Source organism: Electrophorus electricus, chromosome 3, assembly GCF_041902795.1.
Source record: "Electrophorus electricus isolate QZ-2024a chromosome 3, ASM4190279v1, whole genome shotgun sequence".
NCBI lineage: Eukaryota > Metazoa > Chordata > Actinopteri > Gymnotiformes > Gymnotidae > Electrophorus > Electrophorus electricus.
The window spans coordinates 22,206,327-22,222,788 of record NC_137499.1 but is presented as its reverse complement, the minus strand read 5'-3'; the positions used below and the strand labels follow the sequence as shown (position 1 = coordinate 22,222,788).

At 40.9% G+C, this 16,462-nt stretch overlaps 1 protein-coding gene across 6 annotated transcripts; it reads right to left on the bottom strand.

The window, feature by feature from the left end:
• Positions 1 to 5,908: 5,908 nt before the first annotated feature.
• LOC113578852 (uncharacterized) lies at positions 5,909 to 14,790 on the bottom strand. 6 transcript variants are annotated; one of them, XM_081710623.1, is made up of 7 exons: positions 14,501 to 14,790; positions 13,174 to 13,252; positions 11,860 to 13,015; positions 8,560 to 11,696; positions 7,850 to 8,203; positions 7,133 to 7,236; positions 5,909 to 6,698 (listed from the first exon to the last, which is right to left on the bottom strand). In XM_081710623.1, exons 4-7 carry the CDS (start codon positions 8,603 to 8,605, stop codon positions 6,621 to 6,623), a joined length of 582 nt encoding a protein of 193 aa, XP_081566749.1. In that variant the 5' UTR covers positions 8,606 to 11,696; positions 11,860 to 13,015; positions 13,174 to 13,252; positions 14,501 to 14,790; the 3' UTR covers positions 5,909 to 6,620. The 6 variants fall into 6 exon arrangements, with proteins under 6 accessions (XP_081566749.1, XP_081566746.1, XP_081566750.1 ...); XM_081710620.1 differs by having other exon boundaries at positions 13,174 to 13,389; positions 14,505 to 14,790; XM_081710624.1 differs by having other exon boundaries at positions 12,037 to 13,015; positions 13,174 to 13,389; positions 14,505 to 14,790.
• Positions 14,791 to 16,462: the final 1,672 nt, after the last annotated feature.

The following is a 16,462-nucleotide window of genomic DNA, read 5'->3' as shown; positions in this document are numbered from 1 at the left end:
TATACATAAAGTTGGCACCAGCGAGTCATTTTGTGCTCTAACAGCTGCTCAGATGCAAAAACTAGGTGAAGCACCAGCATAAAAAACAAGACATACAACACACATTGCCTCTTGTGAATTGGCCAGGGCTCACATTTCCATGTCATGGGAGTCGCAGGTTAGGACTGTCATTGGAAGTACTCCCCTGCTGCAGCCCGTGTCTGTAGAGTGGAGTGGGATGATGGAGGAGAGATCCATCTGTTTAGTCAGTCAGTCAGTCTCTACCCGGGAGAACAAATAAAACACCTCTTGCACACGTTGAAAAAATGCTCCCGCGATCCACCCGTGTACGTTTCTCATGAATCCGCGCGTGCGCCTTTGAATACACATGGTTCCGTGTCTTGACGCACTGGGAAATGTGCTTGTGTTTTATTGGATGTCAAAAACATCCGGGCGTTCTTTTTTTTCCCCCTTTATTTGTTTTTACAATTTCTCTCCGGGCTGAAACAGAATGCCCAGCGGAAAAAACAATGAAAGTGTTTCAGTATCCCATCTGAGCCAAAGTGGAACAGGAGAAGTGAAAGGAGATGTTGCGCGAGGCAGACGCAGCTGGTCACGCTCTCCTCTGCCTCCACATCCGCTCATCAGAATCAATTAGCGTCTAACTGGGCTCTGCCGCGCACGGGGCTTATCAGTCCAGAGTCATATGAAAAGACGTGTTTCTTTCAGTGCAAAAGGGGAACAGTTGCCATGCCAACGTATATACCTCACTATCTGCGTTAACCTCGAGGAGAAAGCAGCGATCAGGGTCTCTGGTGATTGAAACCCCGTCGCACCCAGAACCGCGGAGACACGGAGAACGTTGTGGAGACGGTGCTTCTCATGAGCTCATCTCTTTATTTATCACGCAACGCCCCCCCCCGAATAATACAAAAAAAAGCGCATTTAGCTTAGGAATTAATGGCAGTACTTACCAAAATTAAGTCATAGCTTCAGAGGTTCTTATTCTGAGAAAAACCTTTCTACACTTTCAGGTTTTGTCAGTAAGAGTCCCCTGGGGAAGAACATTGAATGAATGAATGAATGAATGAATGAATGAATGAAAGACACAAAAGAAGAAAAAAACTACGCAAAATGGCACACGTGCTGAAATTAGAAAGAGCAGCTACCAAAGGCTTAGAGGTTAGCTCAGGTTTCAGCCCTGCTGATCTGAGGGTCCATATCAAGCACAGCTGCCCCAGTTATTTACGGGTTTATAAGCCACATGTGTTAAACTAGCGTTAGCTCCACATGGTGGTACATTTCCAGGTGTGGGGACACTACTGCTATGAACACAGGATTTTTTGTAAAGTTTATGCCAGAGTAGATTACCTGTTTTACCTGTTATACGTTTAAGACATTACCCATCTACCTGGTTTACATTTAAATGCCAGGATGTGTGATTCTCTTGTTTAGAGCAACTTAATTATTCTTCAGCATGTGTACTCTCTAGAAATCAGACCTATGACCTTGGTATCGCTAGTACATTGCTTGACCTGCTCTGCCAGGCATGTTTAGGTGTGTTGGCATTTGGAATAGATCTAGAACAGGGATGGGGTTGAGAACATGGGCTCTAGAAAAATGATCCAATTCCATCTTGGGTATGCATTGTTCTGCACTGGTTTTCCATGCAGCATTTGATCAAACATGGTAATTAGTGAATAAGTGACCCTAAATAAGTAATGTGAGGAAAAATACAGTATTTGGGAGCTTCTCTGGGAGTAGTTCTTTTCTGAAAAGTGTCTCTAGGACAAAGTTTAATCTTCTCCAGAATAGAATTTAATACTAAATTTAAATATTGGTAACAATTCTAAGCAATACTCAGCAAGGCAAAGTCCAGTTCCAGGCCACACACAGTTTTAGATCAACAGTGGTGAAGATTACAATCTATTCATTAGATGCAACGTCAGAATACCCAGTCAACTCAGGGTGAGGCAGTGAGTTGTCTGATTTTATTCTTTTCAATTTAAACGTTAAACCAGATTATTTGACAGTATCGCCGGCCCAATTTTAAAAATCTGTATTTTGTATATTGTATTTGTCCTCTAGGTGGCGGGATTAACACGCCTGATCTTTCAGACGAGACTAAAACACGAGAATGGGATTTGTGTATTCACGTGCTGCTCCCTGTTGGCCCAAATGAGAAAAGCAGATTTTAAAAGAAACATACGCGCGTCACACACAAAGAAAGCTGGTGCAGCTTTAAAGTGATACTGTAACATTTCAGCCACCAAAACTTTCATGTTCATTTCAGACTCATAATCGTTATTCACCAAATACCAGATATCTTCTACATAATCTGAATAAGATTCCAGGTGAATAACTGCAGTGCCCTGTAGAAAGAGATGTAGAGAGATTCAAAATTGTAGTGAAGTGCACAAAGATTCCTGATGAAAAGGACGTTTTGTATAGAGGCCACAAGGAAAGTAGCTACAGTCACATGCCTACAAAGAGTGAGGCAAGTCCTCAGAAGTCAGCTGAATTTGAAGAAAGAAGATCCAGGCTAACAACACCTACACCCTGCCAGTCATCAGACACCCCGCTGGCATAATAAGTCGGCCTAAGGATGAGATAGAAGCCACTGACAACAAGACATGGAAACTCTTCACAATGCTCAGAGGGTTTCATCCCAAATCCAGCACTCTAAGACTGTACAGTAAGCAAAAGGAGGGGGGACGAGCACTAGTCAGAGCCACTATCTAGGATGAACTAACCGAGATCCAGGAGAACACCAGGATGATGGTCCTAAGTGATGATGTGCTTAGTGAGAACCTCATACAGCAGAAACCTGAGAAGGATGGAAATGAGGAGGAGGAACCATCATGGGAGGACAAACCCCTGCACGGTACATCCCATCGGCAGATAGAGGAAGTGGCTGATATGGAGAAATCTTACCAATGGCTGGAAAAGGCTGGACTGAATAACAGCACAGAGACGCTAATCATGGCAGCACAGGAACAACCTCTGAATACGAAGTCAATAGAAGCTGGGATCTACTATGCTAGTCAGGACCCCAGATACAGGCTGTGCAAAGATGCCCCTGAGACAATCCAGCACATAACAGCGGGATGCAAGATGCCAGCAGGCAGAGCGCACATGGAACGCCATAACCAAGTGGCTGGGATAGTGTACAGAATCACCTGTGCTGAGTAAAGGCTGGAAGTTCTAAGGTCTAATTGGAATGCACCAATAAAGGTGGTGGAGAATGACTGTGCCAAGATCCTGTGGGATTTCCAGATACAGACAGACAAGATGGTAATGGCTAACCAACTGGACAAACAGTGGTGGACAAACAGCAGAAGAGGGCCGGAGTGATGGATGTGGTGATCCCAAGTGACAGAAACATCAGGAACATGGAACACGAGAAGCTCGAGAAATACCAAGGGAAGAGGGGAGAGCTAGAAAAGGTGTGGAGGATGAAGGCAACTGTGGTTATGTCTATAATGTTGTGTCAGTGTGTGTGTGTGCCTATAATGTTGTGTGTCTGTGTGTGTCTATAATGTTGTGTGTGTGCGCGCATAGCGGAGTGTTTTGTGATCAGGTTTTTATTGCCTTTCACAGCAGGACAGGAGAAGGTGGAAGTAGGGCAGAGCGGTTACCTGCAGCATTAGGTGTATGCACAGATCAAAGACAAGACAAAGACAACACAACAACCAGGCTCATTACATAATACATGAAAAGCAGTTTTCAAACAGTCAATGTCTTTGTTTTGTTAAGCTTAGCTGTAAGATATTCCATTCAAACTATATATTTTAAAGACTAGAGATCCAGCATTTCAAAGATGAAGAGTGTGGTGCAATCCAAAGTTGTAAGTCAGTTTTTTAGCAGCAAAGCCACACTTAAGTCATCACTGAAGAGCCACCAATGCAGTGATGGTGACATACTGTGATCAGGTCATTTAGATAATATATCTAGAGTAGAGATAGATCTGTAGGTTTAGAACATTTCCATAATGTTCAGAAATGTACCAGGTGCAGAGTTACAGATATTTCAGATGTAACTAGAAATATGTTTCGCTCACTGGTTGAGGTACTTGACTTGTAATTGGTAGATGGTTGGTTCAAGCTCCACCGCTGCCAAGATACCACTGTTGGGCCCCTGAGCAAGTCCCTTAACGCTCAAGTTGTACTCAGTCATAATTGTAAGTTGCTTGGGATACAAGTGTCAGCTAAATTGTAGCTTTGTAAATTCGACTGTGCAGTATTCCAATCTAAAGCAGGACCTGTAGAGACATCTGCTTAATACAATAGTTTACCATTTCTGTATGAACATTTGAATGTTGAACTGAGATATGATTAGCAGATGCAATAACATTTTTAAAAAATAATTTTTTCATGTATATATAGCTGGGTAGCACAGTGGGTTACACCCTCCGTGTCTCGGAATGCTCCCCTTCCACCGGTCACTTGGTATGGCCCGCCGCGTGCAGTGGGAGTTCTGCATTGACTGTGCGTCGTTTGTAACCACGGCCAAGTTGTTAAGCACACACCTGCATTGGTTTAGTCTCGACATGTTTGTAGGTATTTAAACCTTTGTTAGTATGTGTCTGATTGTCAGCCATTGTTCCTCTTAGAGGCTCTGTCCACCGTCTCAATGCCTGTGTTTGTGTTCATCGCTTGTGTCAGATGTGAGTGCTGATGTCGTGAATATTCGTTAATACATGTCTGTCTCTGTCGAGCAATTCTGTATGTCCTGCTCCTTGCCTTGCGGCACTCAGGCTGTTACGCTCTGAGGCGTTTGAATCCCGACCAGGCCGTCTCCAGTGTGGTCCCTTAGGCTAGGTCCTTAATGTTGCCCGTCTACCTCAAAAACAGTGAGAGTTTGGAATAAGAGAGTCACACCAGCTCGGATGCCGCCCGGGTCAGCAAGATCCACACCAGATTCTGGGGGACCAGGGCCATCTTATGAAAAGTGAGCTACTGGAACAAATAGAGACACCAGAGAAAACAAAACCAAGCACCGGCTACTGGTGGATGAAACAGTCACTCGAGACTGTAAGATTTTTGCACCACCTCAATTGACTATATTGCCCATTGCCAACTTCAAACCAATTGTACGAGTCACCATTAAGTGTGGGAGATCTCTGCTGCTGTTCTGAATAGGCCTGAATTAAATCTCAGTGAAATATATACTATACTTATATCTATTATATCTAGTGCATATATATATATATATATATATATATATATATATATATATATATATATATATAAGCTAGAATGGAGACATTATAAAGAAATGTGTTTACTGGCCTGCTGAGAGTAATTCAATTACACAGGCTACATTCTCAATACAACCTCTAAGATGTTCAGTAAATGTTTGGATCAGCACATATAACATATGACAATGGGGGAGCTACAGGAGTAAAAATATAGCTCATTGCAATAATTTCTTAGGGATGCTAGGTTGCCAGTTTCCAGCATATAATGCAGACTGGTTCAGAAGTTGATTTCAGGATCAGTCTGCATTAGCCTTGGCAACTTCTGAACTAAACAGTAACAAATCACTCCCTGGTGGCTTAGTGGCAAGCTTGTGACAACTTCACTACTGCAGCCCAGATTTGATTCCTTGTCTGGGTGTATATTTTAGGGGGACAGTGGTAGCTCAGTGGTTAAGATAATCAACTTCTAATTGAAAGGTTGCCAGTTCAAGCACCACGACTGTCAGGTTGCCACTGTTGGGCCCCCTGAGCAAGACCCTTAACCCTCAATTGCTCAAGTTGTGTTCACTGAGAATTGTAAGTTGCTTTGGATAAATGCATCAGCCAAATGTGCTGGAGCTGGTTGATTAATCCAGTGGGTGCCATGTGAGTGTGCAAACTTAACTGTGAAACTTACAAGACTACTAATATAATTTATGAGAACCAGAGAAAAGAATACCAAGAATCAAATGTATTACCAGTTTGAACTGGATTGCTGACAGCAGCTAAAAACAGGTTTTACAGGCCAAGTCTGTACTGCATCACGTTTCCCAGATTGGTGTTAATGTAAAGGAGGAACAGTGACTAATAGGAAAGCACTTTTTGATAACCAGTGACAAAATTGCACAAAATTATAATGGTGATTTGTTTCAGTTTTGATTGGTTGAACAGATGATTCCTCTGGGTGGGTGACACCTATGCCAGCCCACTCGAGGAAACGCCCCTTGTTTGTACCAGAACCCCTCCAAGCACCACCAAAGACCTATACAACACTCCACCAAGACTGGGGTAAAACAGATGCGATGAAGAGACAGGTTTTGGATGCCTTCATTTAAATGTGGATTTGTCCTTCTGTTGTTTGTTTTGCTCTTTTTACACAGTTATTTCCGATGACTGAGGATTAACGTCATAATTTTCTAAAACCATTTCCATCACATGTGACATATTTAATGCAAATATATTACACCAGGAAGACCAGCCTTTGGGACTGTGCATACTAATCATATAAAAGGAATAAAGTCTGGTAAGCATGTGAAATTGCATGTACTATACTAGACACTACAGCCATGTGTGACAGTGATGTGAGAGAAGACAATAACAGTGAAGATAGCGGATGCTGAAGCAGTGAGAGAAGCTGGCTGTGAAGGTGCATCTCCATGTAGTGCGCAGGTTTAGGCGATGGCTAACGTTTTGCACTTCTCACTGGAACCTTCCCCCACATCTCCTCATAGATGGGCTGGTTATCTGGTTGCTTCTGAGGCTGGCAGGAAGTTCGTGCAAACACACAGCGTCTCTTAGAAGTCATAAATAAACCAACTGCTTGCTTAAACCTCAATCAAACCTCACTCCTGGGTGAGATCGGGCGGATGCACCCGCTGAAGGTGGAGCCAGACTACATCTACAGTACAGTAATGTGCGGTACAATAACACTCAATCAGTAAAACAATAAATACTGCGAACACACACATTAACACACGTCTCATGGTACAGTAGTACATAGTACAATCACACTTACAGTGATAGTAATATACGGTATAGTCACACTAATCTAGTACTGAAATACATAGTAGTCACACTCACACAGCACAGAACACACAGGACAGTCATACCAGCTCAGCTCAGTGCCAGCAGGCACAATACAAACACACAGTATAGTAATGTCAAGTGCAGAAGTGCTCACACAGTCATACTCACCCAGAACACTCCAGTGCAGCCCAGCACACAGACAAAGAGCAGCAGGACTGCTGCTGACAGGGAGTACACCAAAGGCTTGTAGTCATAGCAACTGCACGGTTCGTCTATAACACAGAATATATGATTGGTTTTAATTATAATAAAATTAGCCTTAAAATTATTATTATAAACTTATTAGACTAAAATGACTTTAAGACTATGAAAAACGTACATTCAGTTAGGTGCAGCAAAACATTTAACTGAAGCTGTATATATATAATTCTCATGCAATTTAAAGGGAGTTTAAATAAAAGTGGCACTCTGTCTAGCATAATACATTCATTTCGGTGTTACAACGCTGTCAGGAGACCAGAATTTTATTTCCAATACTGAAGGACTAAAACAAACAAATATCTGCATTTTTTTCTTCGTCCTCATGGCTTATTGGTAATTGATATTAAGAAATAATGAGTAACCTCTGTAAATTATTCAGTAACTACATTAAAACTTAAGTGAAGATGCACAGTGCGAAAGTGAGGGGGAGGGTGTGGAACTACCTGTTGTACCTTGAAATATAAAATAGTGAGAAAAAAAAAAAACCTAAAAAAAACCAAACCCATCCAATGTGTATTTCTTCAAAATTTGCTCCTACTTTTTAGCTTGTCCCTTTCTGAAATGAAAGCTAACATTCATCTCATTAAGAGCGAGGAGTAGGGAGCGCTGGGCTAGCATTCCTACCAGGGTCCACATGGAGAAAGAACTCCACCACTCCAGGAACTCCACCGTACCCTGCGGCAGAACTGTCGTGGAAGAACACACACTGGTAGATGTCCGTGTCGTTTCCTCGCAGGTGTGTGATGTTCACACTGACTCTCTGCTTCCCCACGTCCCACTTCTCAAAGATCCGACCCCGATAAGCGTAATGGGGCGAGCCTCTGTCAGCCTCCGCGTGCAGATACAGCACTCGTATCGGGTCCAGCCATCTGCGCGTGACAGCGACGGCAAACACTCTTGCGCCGATGTCTGAGCACGCGCAGGGCAACTCCACGGAGTCGCTTGTTTGTCTGCGGAGATACACTATATTCCCGTACACTGGGAATAAAAAAAAAAATAATAATAATGCATATTTTGGCTCATTTAGCTTGTAAAAATAAATGCATAATTTCTCTAATGATGAGACTTTTCTCCAGCAGCAGCGCCATTATTATTATACTGAAAATGAAAGAAGAGAAACCGTAAAACAAACAGATAAATTTTTCACAGAGGTCTCAGCTGAAATAAGTCCTGTACCATCTTGGTCCCAGACAGACATCATGTGCACACGTCTATGCATAACCCACTGATACTTGCACAATAATTAATCTAATTTATTAAAACCACATACTGCACACTGTCAGTGATGCAGAGACCTCAAAGCTATACACTAGTCAATGAGAAATTATACTTACCAGTGGCTGAGGAGACCAACCATACAATAACATGTGAGAACTTCATGACTAGATCTTTGTTTATATGCAAGCATCTGTTTGGTGTTGTAGAATGCAGCCCCTTGGCTGTGGTATGAGAGTGCTAGAGATACCCAGAATGACTACTGGTCCTGGGCGGAGGTAGGGAGGTGCAAGGTGAACAGAAACAGAAGTGGGTCCCTACAGTCATTGCAAAATAGTTTCGGTCTATCCGCAAAAACGCATCACTCGCAGACAAACACACTCCACAAACCCAGTTTCTCACACTGTGCTGGGTGTGGAGCCATGGGAATTCATCTTGGCTGAGACACTATATTTTAGTTGATGACAAGAGCCTTTATTAGCCTAATTATATCTTTAAATTAAGATATTAAGGTGACAACCAATACATTATATCCATGCTACATCCAGCCAAAATTAAACAAAAATGAGCCAAAATGGATATCTAGTCAAAAGGGCATTTCACTGTGTGTAATGGACCGATGTCTACACACGCTTACCAGATAGGTCGTGTGAAACTACATATTGAGGCTAAATACCATTGTAGCCAAATTCATATTTTCTTATGACGTTTAGGTGTCGCTATTGTTCTTATCGCTACAGAAGTACAAGAATAATCTGCTTCAGGGAATTTCATACCATCAAATAAGACAATATGAAGGGCAGAAATCTGTTATTCCGATGTGTTTATTAGCTGAGTCTGTTATGACATTTAGCTGCCCCTGCACTCCACTATATTCCTAATGAGAACTTCCCAATACTCACTATATGTATTTCAAGTGGTTTTACTGCAGGAATTTGGAGTAATGGAATGACAAAATCCTGTAAAATTTCTATTTGGTTTAATATATACCTTTGAAGTTTAATTTATAGTACTTTGAAATTTAATAAAATTAATTGTTATCAAATCTCTCCATTATCTACTTGAATGACTCTCAAATACTCATAAGACAAGACTGATTTACTGTAGAAATTTGGACTAATGCCTGGAAAAATCCTGTAAAACGTCTTTTTGGTTTCATGTACACCACTTTTTGAAGTTCTATAAACTATCACATCACTCCAGAATATTCTTAAAGAGCACTTCCTCATGTGCTCATGACGAGACTTTCAGTTGTTTTTACTCTAGGTCTTTGAAGAAGGGAATGGCAAAATCCCATAAAATGTAAATTCAGACAGAATATTTTTACTGTAGGAATTTGGAGTAATGAGGTGTAGAATCCGATTGAAATGGTGGCCGTTCCGGCGTATGGTTATCTTTTTCCTCTTACACTGGGAGGTTGAGGGCACACCACAGGCTTTTGAGGCTCCTTGCTCTCTTTTGCACCGAGATTGGTGTTGTCCTACCTCAGATTTGTTGTAGTCAGCACTCCAACGGCCTCAGGTGCCCTTCTCACTCCTGGGACAAGCGTGGTGTTGCTGGACCTGTACCTTTAGTATTTCTGAAATGCGCTGATGACATTGTGGCACTGCTACACAAGCATTCAAAGAAATTCTGTTTCGTTTGGTTTATTTCTTCCTTCTCCAGGTTCCACCCAGCTTTGGAATATTCATGGAGTCTCACATTTCTTGGAATAAAGATAGCTCTTTGTGGATGGGCCATTTGCATCTGAATATTCTGGTTTAAATACCATCATCCATTATAAACCTACAGACTATCATTATTATTTACAATACAACTCTTCACAACCAAATTCTTGCAAAAACTCTGTCCCTTACTCACACCTACTAAAACTTATGTGCATTTGCCTTGAGAATGAAGACTTCCTCCAAATAAGTATGCAAATGTGTGAATATTTTTATAACCGTGGGTTTCCTGAGGTAGATGATGCATTTCCTTGTGTTTTTGCTTGTTCAGAGAGTGAATGCACTGACCTGTAAACTTACTGTAAAGACAACACGAATTCATTTGGTGCTGACGTATCAGTCTACAAATAAACCAGTGGTGAATATTTTTAAACACTTCAGAATCCTCCAGGACAACACAGACTCGGCCCTTTTTAAAGATCTCCACTAATCTCTTACAGACACAGCCACTAAAATAACTACCATGAAAGGATCAATTATTATCATCCATTCCTCTGCATGCATTACTGGGATAAATGTTTACTGTATTACTAGTAAGAGATGTAATCAGTTTTTACACTGAAGAAACCAAGAGAAGACCTGCTGATTGGATTGTTGAACACCATAATTTAAGAATTAAGGATTTGTCTTTTCCAGTGTCAAAGCATTTTAATGCTAATGGATACTGCATTAATGACATATCTGTTTGCATTGCTAGTTGTTTCTATGGCAGCAATGATGTTAGGAAATTCAAAGAAAAGAAATCCATACTGCTGAATGTATACTGTGGATCTGTACTCCCTGAACTTTAGAACCCCGTGGGATGAATGGTATGATTTAAATATTTGTGTTTTCTAATGTAAACTGGTTCTATGTCGCAGAACTTCAGAAGCACTTTGCTTTCCCAGCTAATGAAGAACCTCTGTCTGTAACATCCTGTTTCTCTATTCTTTTTCATTCAAGCTGTTGTTCCTGGGATCTGCTGGAGCCAATCTCCCAGTTTGGGGGTTACAGCCCCGATTACCACGGCAACCACAGTTGCCTTCACCACATCTTTTCTAGCTCTCCCCTCTTCCCGAGCTTCTCGTGTTCCATGTTCCTGATGTTTCTGTCACTTGGGATCACCACATCCATCACTCCGGCCCTCTTCTGCTGTTTGTCCACCACTACTATGTCCAGTTGGTTAGCCATTACCATCTTGTCTGTCTGTATCTGGAAATCTCACAGGATCTTGGCACATTCATTCTCCACCACCTTTATTGGTGCATTCCACTTAGACCTTAGAACTTCCAGCCTTTACTCAGCACAGGTGATTCTGTACACTATCCCAGCCACTTGGTTATGGCGTTCCATGTGCGCTCTGCCTGCTGGCATCTTGCATCCCGCTGTTATGTGCTGGATTGTCACAGGGGCGTCATTGCACAGCCTGTATCTGGGGTCCTGACTAGTGTAGTAGATCCCAGCTTCTATTGCTCATGTTCAGCACTTGTTCCTGTGCTGCCATGATCAGTGTCTCAGTGCTGTCTTTCAGTCCAGCCTTTAACTGCAGTGTACTGTAGAAAGAGATGTGGAGATATTAAAAATTGTAGTGAAGTGCACAACATTTCCAGAGAAACGGTGAAAGTAGTTTCTCTGGAAATTGTGTGTACTTATTTTGCTCCTTTGTAAAGTGCTTTGGCAAATTTTAAATGTGCTCTATAAATAAAGTGTACTTACTTTGTATGCCAGTTGTAATATCATGACTAAAGCACAGTGTTGTTCACCAAGCCCTCAGTACCATGTTCAAAGCATTTTGTTAGTTTGCTAACGGTGTGATGGCCGCTATTCACCCCACCTGCACACACCAACTTCTCCAGAGGTCAACAGGGTGCCAACACTTTTAACAGCACTAACCTTACGTGTGTTTTCTGTCTCCTTTGTGTTTGTCTTTCTCTCACTGTTGTCTCACATCAGGGGAGCCAGGAGAGAAGCAGCAAATGCCTGGGAGCGTTTGTGTTGATGACATGAACTCACATGAACTTATTTCTTTTATGTACAGTTAAATGCAGTTCTGACAAATGTTTCTCCTTTTGTTAATTGGCAGGGCCAATGCCATAAGAATGTTTTTTCTTCTCCAGTAACTTTATATATTCCAGAGACTACTGATATTTCTTCCTAAATGATTTTTTGAAACTACTTTCAAACAAGACTTTATTTGGAATATTAAAGTCCGCACAGAAATAGGATGGCCCATCTTTGCAAGAGTTGATGTCATGGAGGTCTTGACTGCACCAACTGTAGTCACTGGGCAGCAAACACTGGACATGAAATTTTGGCACGATGACTCAGCTAGGACAGATAATTGGTTAGAAACCGAAAGAGGTAAACAGTTCAATATTGGTGCAGATTTGTTGCCTCCCATCCCATCAGTTGAATTTTGTAACCAATTTTTAGTGCAAGATTAAGCAGTCCAGTAATGACTGGGAACGTTGACTCCATTTTTTTTTTTTAAACTCCAATTGTTTTGTTTTCTGGCGGGTTTGTATCCGTTTTTCTTACTATTTTAATCAATTTTTCCCCTGAAATGACCCCAGTCACAATATAAGCTGGACTTTGTTTGGTTAACATGCATTTTTCCTCTTTAAGCATTTTTCCTCTTTAGGCGCCTTCACTAGCCTAACCCATTCATTATGGTGCAACATTGGTAATAGAGAAGCCGGAATCCAGAATCTTGATCCTGATCTGCAGAATAGCCATTTGGAATCAAATGACTGAATGTATATATTGTGTCTCTGTAGTCTGTTTCTGTAGCCTGAGAAAAGAACCCGTTCATTGTTTCTTGTGTTATGTGTTCGGACATCTCCTGGTTATCTTCTGTAGGTTCCAACTCAAGCTGTTAAGTACGGGGAGAGAAAAGAGAAAAGATAAGTGAACAAAAGCATTTAAAGCTGGATGCCTAAGGAACAGGAAGTATATAAACTGCATTCAGTCTTCAGGCATTGAGAATTATTTATTTCTATGTCGTGATATAAGAACTAATTTTTCACTTACTAATCTTGTAGTATAAGAAATCTGAATTATGCTGCATGCGTTACTCCTTTTGGATTACTACACCCAGGACGCTTCTTTTCTATTTGATGTGACAAAGCTGAATTCACAAACAAGGATGGAGAGGAGACACAGGCACAGGACACAGGCACATAAGAAAAACCAGGACAGGGGTGACCATGATTAGGGGGCGGAGCCGGAGAGACGGAAACAAAGCGCCTGGAAAGAGATGGCAGCAAATACAAAGGGGTCATGTGACCATCAGTGCCACGTGGGGGGTGGGGGGTGCTGATGTGGGAGGAACCATTACAATTCAGTGCAGGTAGATATGAATACCAAGCATCTGTTTTGTCACACTTCCAATATATATTACAACTCAAATAATACTTATAGAGTATCACTATTTGAAACAAAGGTTTAAATCCAGCACTCTTTAGAAAACATTAAAATGTGAAACGTATGATTTATACATTTCTTATTATTATTATGATACATCATAAAGCTGTCAAGAAAAGAAAAAAAATATGTATGCCTCATTTAGTGATTCTGCACACTTGGACATTATAAGTATTGTCCGAAAACTTTTGTAAACCATTTTGTATAGCCTGCTCTAAATATATAGTGGAGTGCAGCCCCTCCATTGGTGACTGAACTTTTAAAGGCAAATCTCTGAGAATGTTACATTCTCAACCAGGTTCTAGCTGCATTAAAGTTGGATTTGAAATTTGTACTTATTTGTTCTTGCCAGTAGATACGTATAAAAAAGGAAGAAAGTTCTTTGAAATACATTCACCAGTCATTTTATTACAAAAATGTAATTATTAAAAACACATTGTAGAGTCGAGCCCATGAGTGGCCACGTGCAATGTGTTTGCCATCTTCCAACTCTTCCTTGTTTCTGACCACATGAACACTGTTTGCTGGATATTTGGGATGTCAGATCAATCTTGAAAAGCTGACACATATAATTCCAGATACTCTCCGGTCAGCACTGGGTCTGTGTTCAGAAACTATGACTATGGCTTCTGAGGTTACAGAGTGACTGATAAATTCTTAAGTATAAATAGGCTACAGTTTGTAATTGTACTTCTATAAAATTATATCTGTACCTAGTGCAGTAGCCAGTGTTTGAATAATAAAAAGTTGGGTTTCTGTGAACAGGATATGCAGAGGATATGTTTGCCATTATTCAATATTATTCAAATGGATCTTCACATTTAGCTTAGCTACTGTACATTAGCATTGGATCTGCCTGCACTGAATATTCACATACTACTTTGAAAGAAAGAGATTTACAAGTAACTGTAGCTAAAGGTTCACACCCGCTTACCTACCTGAGGTTCAATCTTCGAAGCGTCGCTTCGTTGAGTTTTACCTTTAATATAAAACGTATAGGCAGAGTATACAGGGATCCTGTGGAATGTGTCGTAGAGCATAGCGTATCTGTATTTGTTTTTCCAGCACTGACAAATCTGCTTGTAGTGAGTGCCCTCTACAATAGTGGGAGTGATGACTTTGTTCTGACCTTGCGGACTGCGCACGAAAAACTCTGGACACAATTTTTCGAAAGACTCCACAACTTCCCCTGCGACCAGTGACCCGAGACCCAACAACACGAAGCCCAGAGTGGAGCTCATCCTGATACAAAGCAAAGGAGGGCAGGAAGTGAAGAAGGGCAGTGGGGGGTGGGAGACAATAATTACCAAACGTCACAAAGAGAGGAGGAGACACCCACTGGACTGGAACCTGTCATGAACAAAACTGATAGTGGACAAGGGACATCTGAACACAAACCTCTCAGTGATCATTCACAGAACAGTTTCTTTCTAATTGTTCAGCTTTAAAGTGAGCACATACATGGCCAATGAATATGTACTCTTGTAGTCTTTCCCATGGCATAGCAACAAAACTGGGTCTTCTTCCCAGAGCCGGTCTGCTCATGCCAACTCAAACCTGGCGGGACAGCCACCACAGTCTCCTGAGTGATCAGTTAGCAGTCGTCATTAGGATGATCATGGAATAATGGGAGATGGGAAATGTTACACTCCTGCCCTCACTAGAGGAAGCAAATCTCCAATCAGGCCTCCATTCGGAAAACTACTTGTAATAAAAGCGATTAGCATATGATAGAAGTGTTAAATTTGAAACACAATTTCAGGGTGCTAAAAGTAAACAGAGTAATCTTCAAGTCCATATGTTAAACCTGGGGTATAACCTTGTGTCTAAGTTTGGTTCAGGGCAGTAATATCTCTGACCCTGATATTTTATCACAGCTTTTTAGATTAGCGTTCTGAGTTTTACTTAAAGGGATGGCATCTATTTGCTCAGTTTAACACTTTTCTCATCATTTTGTTTAAAGATATGATATGAACCAAAACCTAAGGTGTATTCTCCTGTAACATATTCAGGCTGTGAATAGGACACAGGACTTGAGGTTTTTAAAGCATTTTTTCACAAGAACTTCCTTTTGTTTGCAAGCATTTCCATACTCAATTTCCTCTTTCTAGCATTATGACCAGTAGGCAATAGTAGAGAGAGTTCAGAGTTTTACATTCTCTGTCGCTCTAAAGTTTTTATTTACTTACCTTAAGTCGTATTAACAATTGCTATGCTAACTCAGGCTCTAAACTATTCTGTGTAGTCAAATTGATAAATAGATTAACCTACTAGCCTCAATATGACCCTACCTGTTTTTTTTTGTTTGTTTTTTTTAATCTGAAAATCTAGGTCCATATTTTCATTCTTAAAGGTTCTGTTGAAATGTAATGTGTAGCATATGATTAAAAATATCTTATTTATCCAATTAAAAAAACAAATATATGTTAATATAAAAAGAGATGAATGTCTGTCTCACACAACAGGCACAGGTGTTGAACTCTGGACATGGATGACTAAACAGAGTTTGGGCGAATTCCCCACTCAGGCCTGGTCATTCACCTGACGAGTTGAATCTGGTGTGTTGGAGCAGAAGAGTCGCCAAACTCTGCTGATCTCCAGTCTTCTGGAGCTGGATCTAAACATCTCCTTGTTAAGTGTTAAAACAGAGTTAATCCATCAGGCCACTCAAGGTATGAATTTCTTATATATTGCTGTAAATGGGAGAGAAGTTTGACATTTACAGTTTCGTTCAGCTCTTGTGGGGTCAGTTAAAAAGGTCTACAAAAAGTTAAGCCATAATGAACTTAAATTACATGTCTCCCTCTAAAAATGAGGTAAAGACATGCTAATAAATCATCCAGAAATTCAAAATTCATTTTGTGAAATTGACAGATTCTTCCTTTAATGAATTATT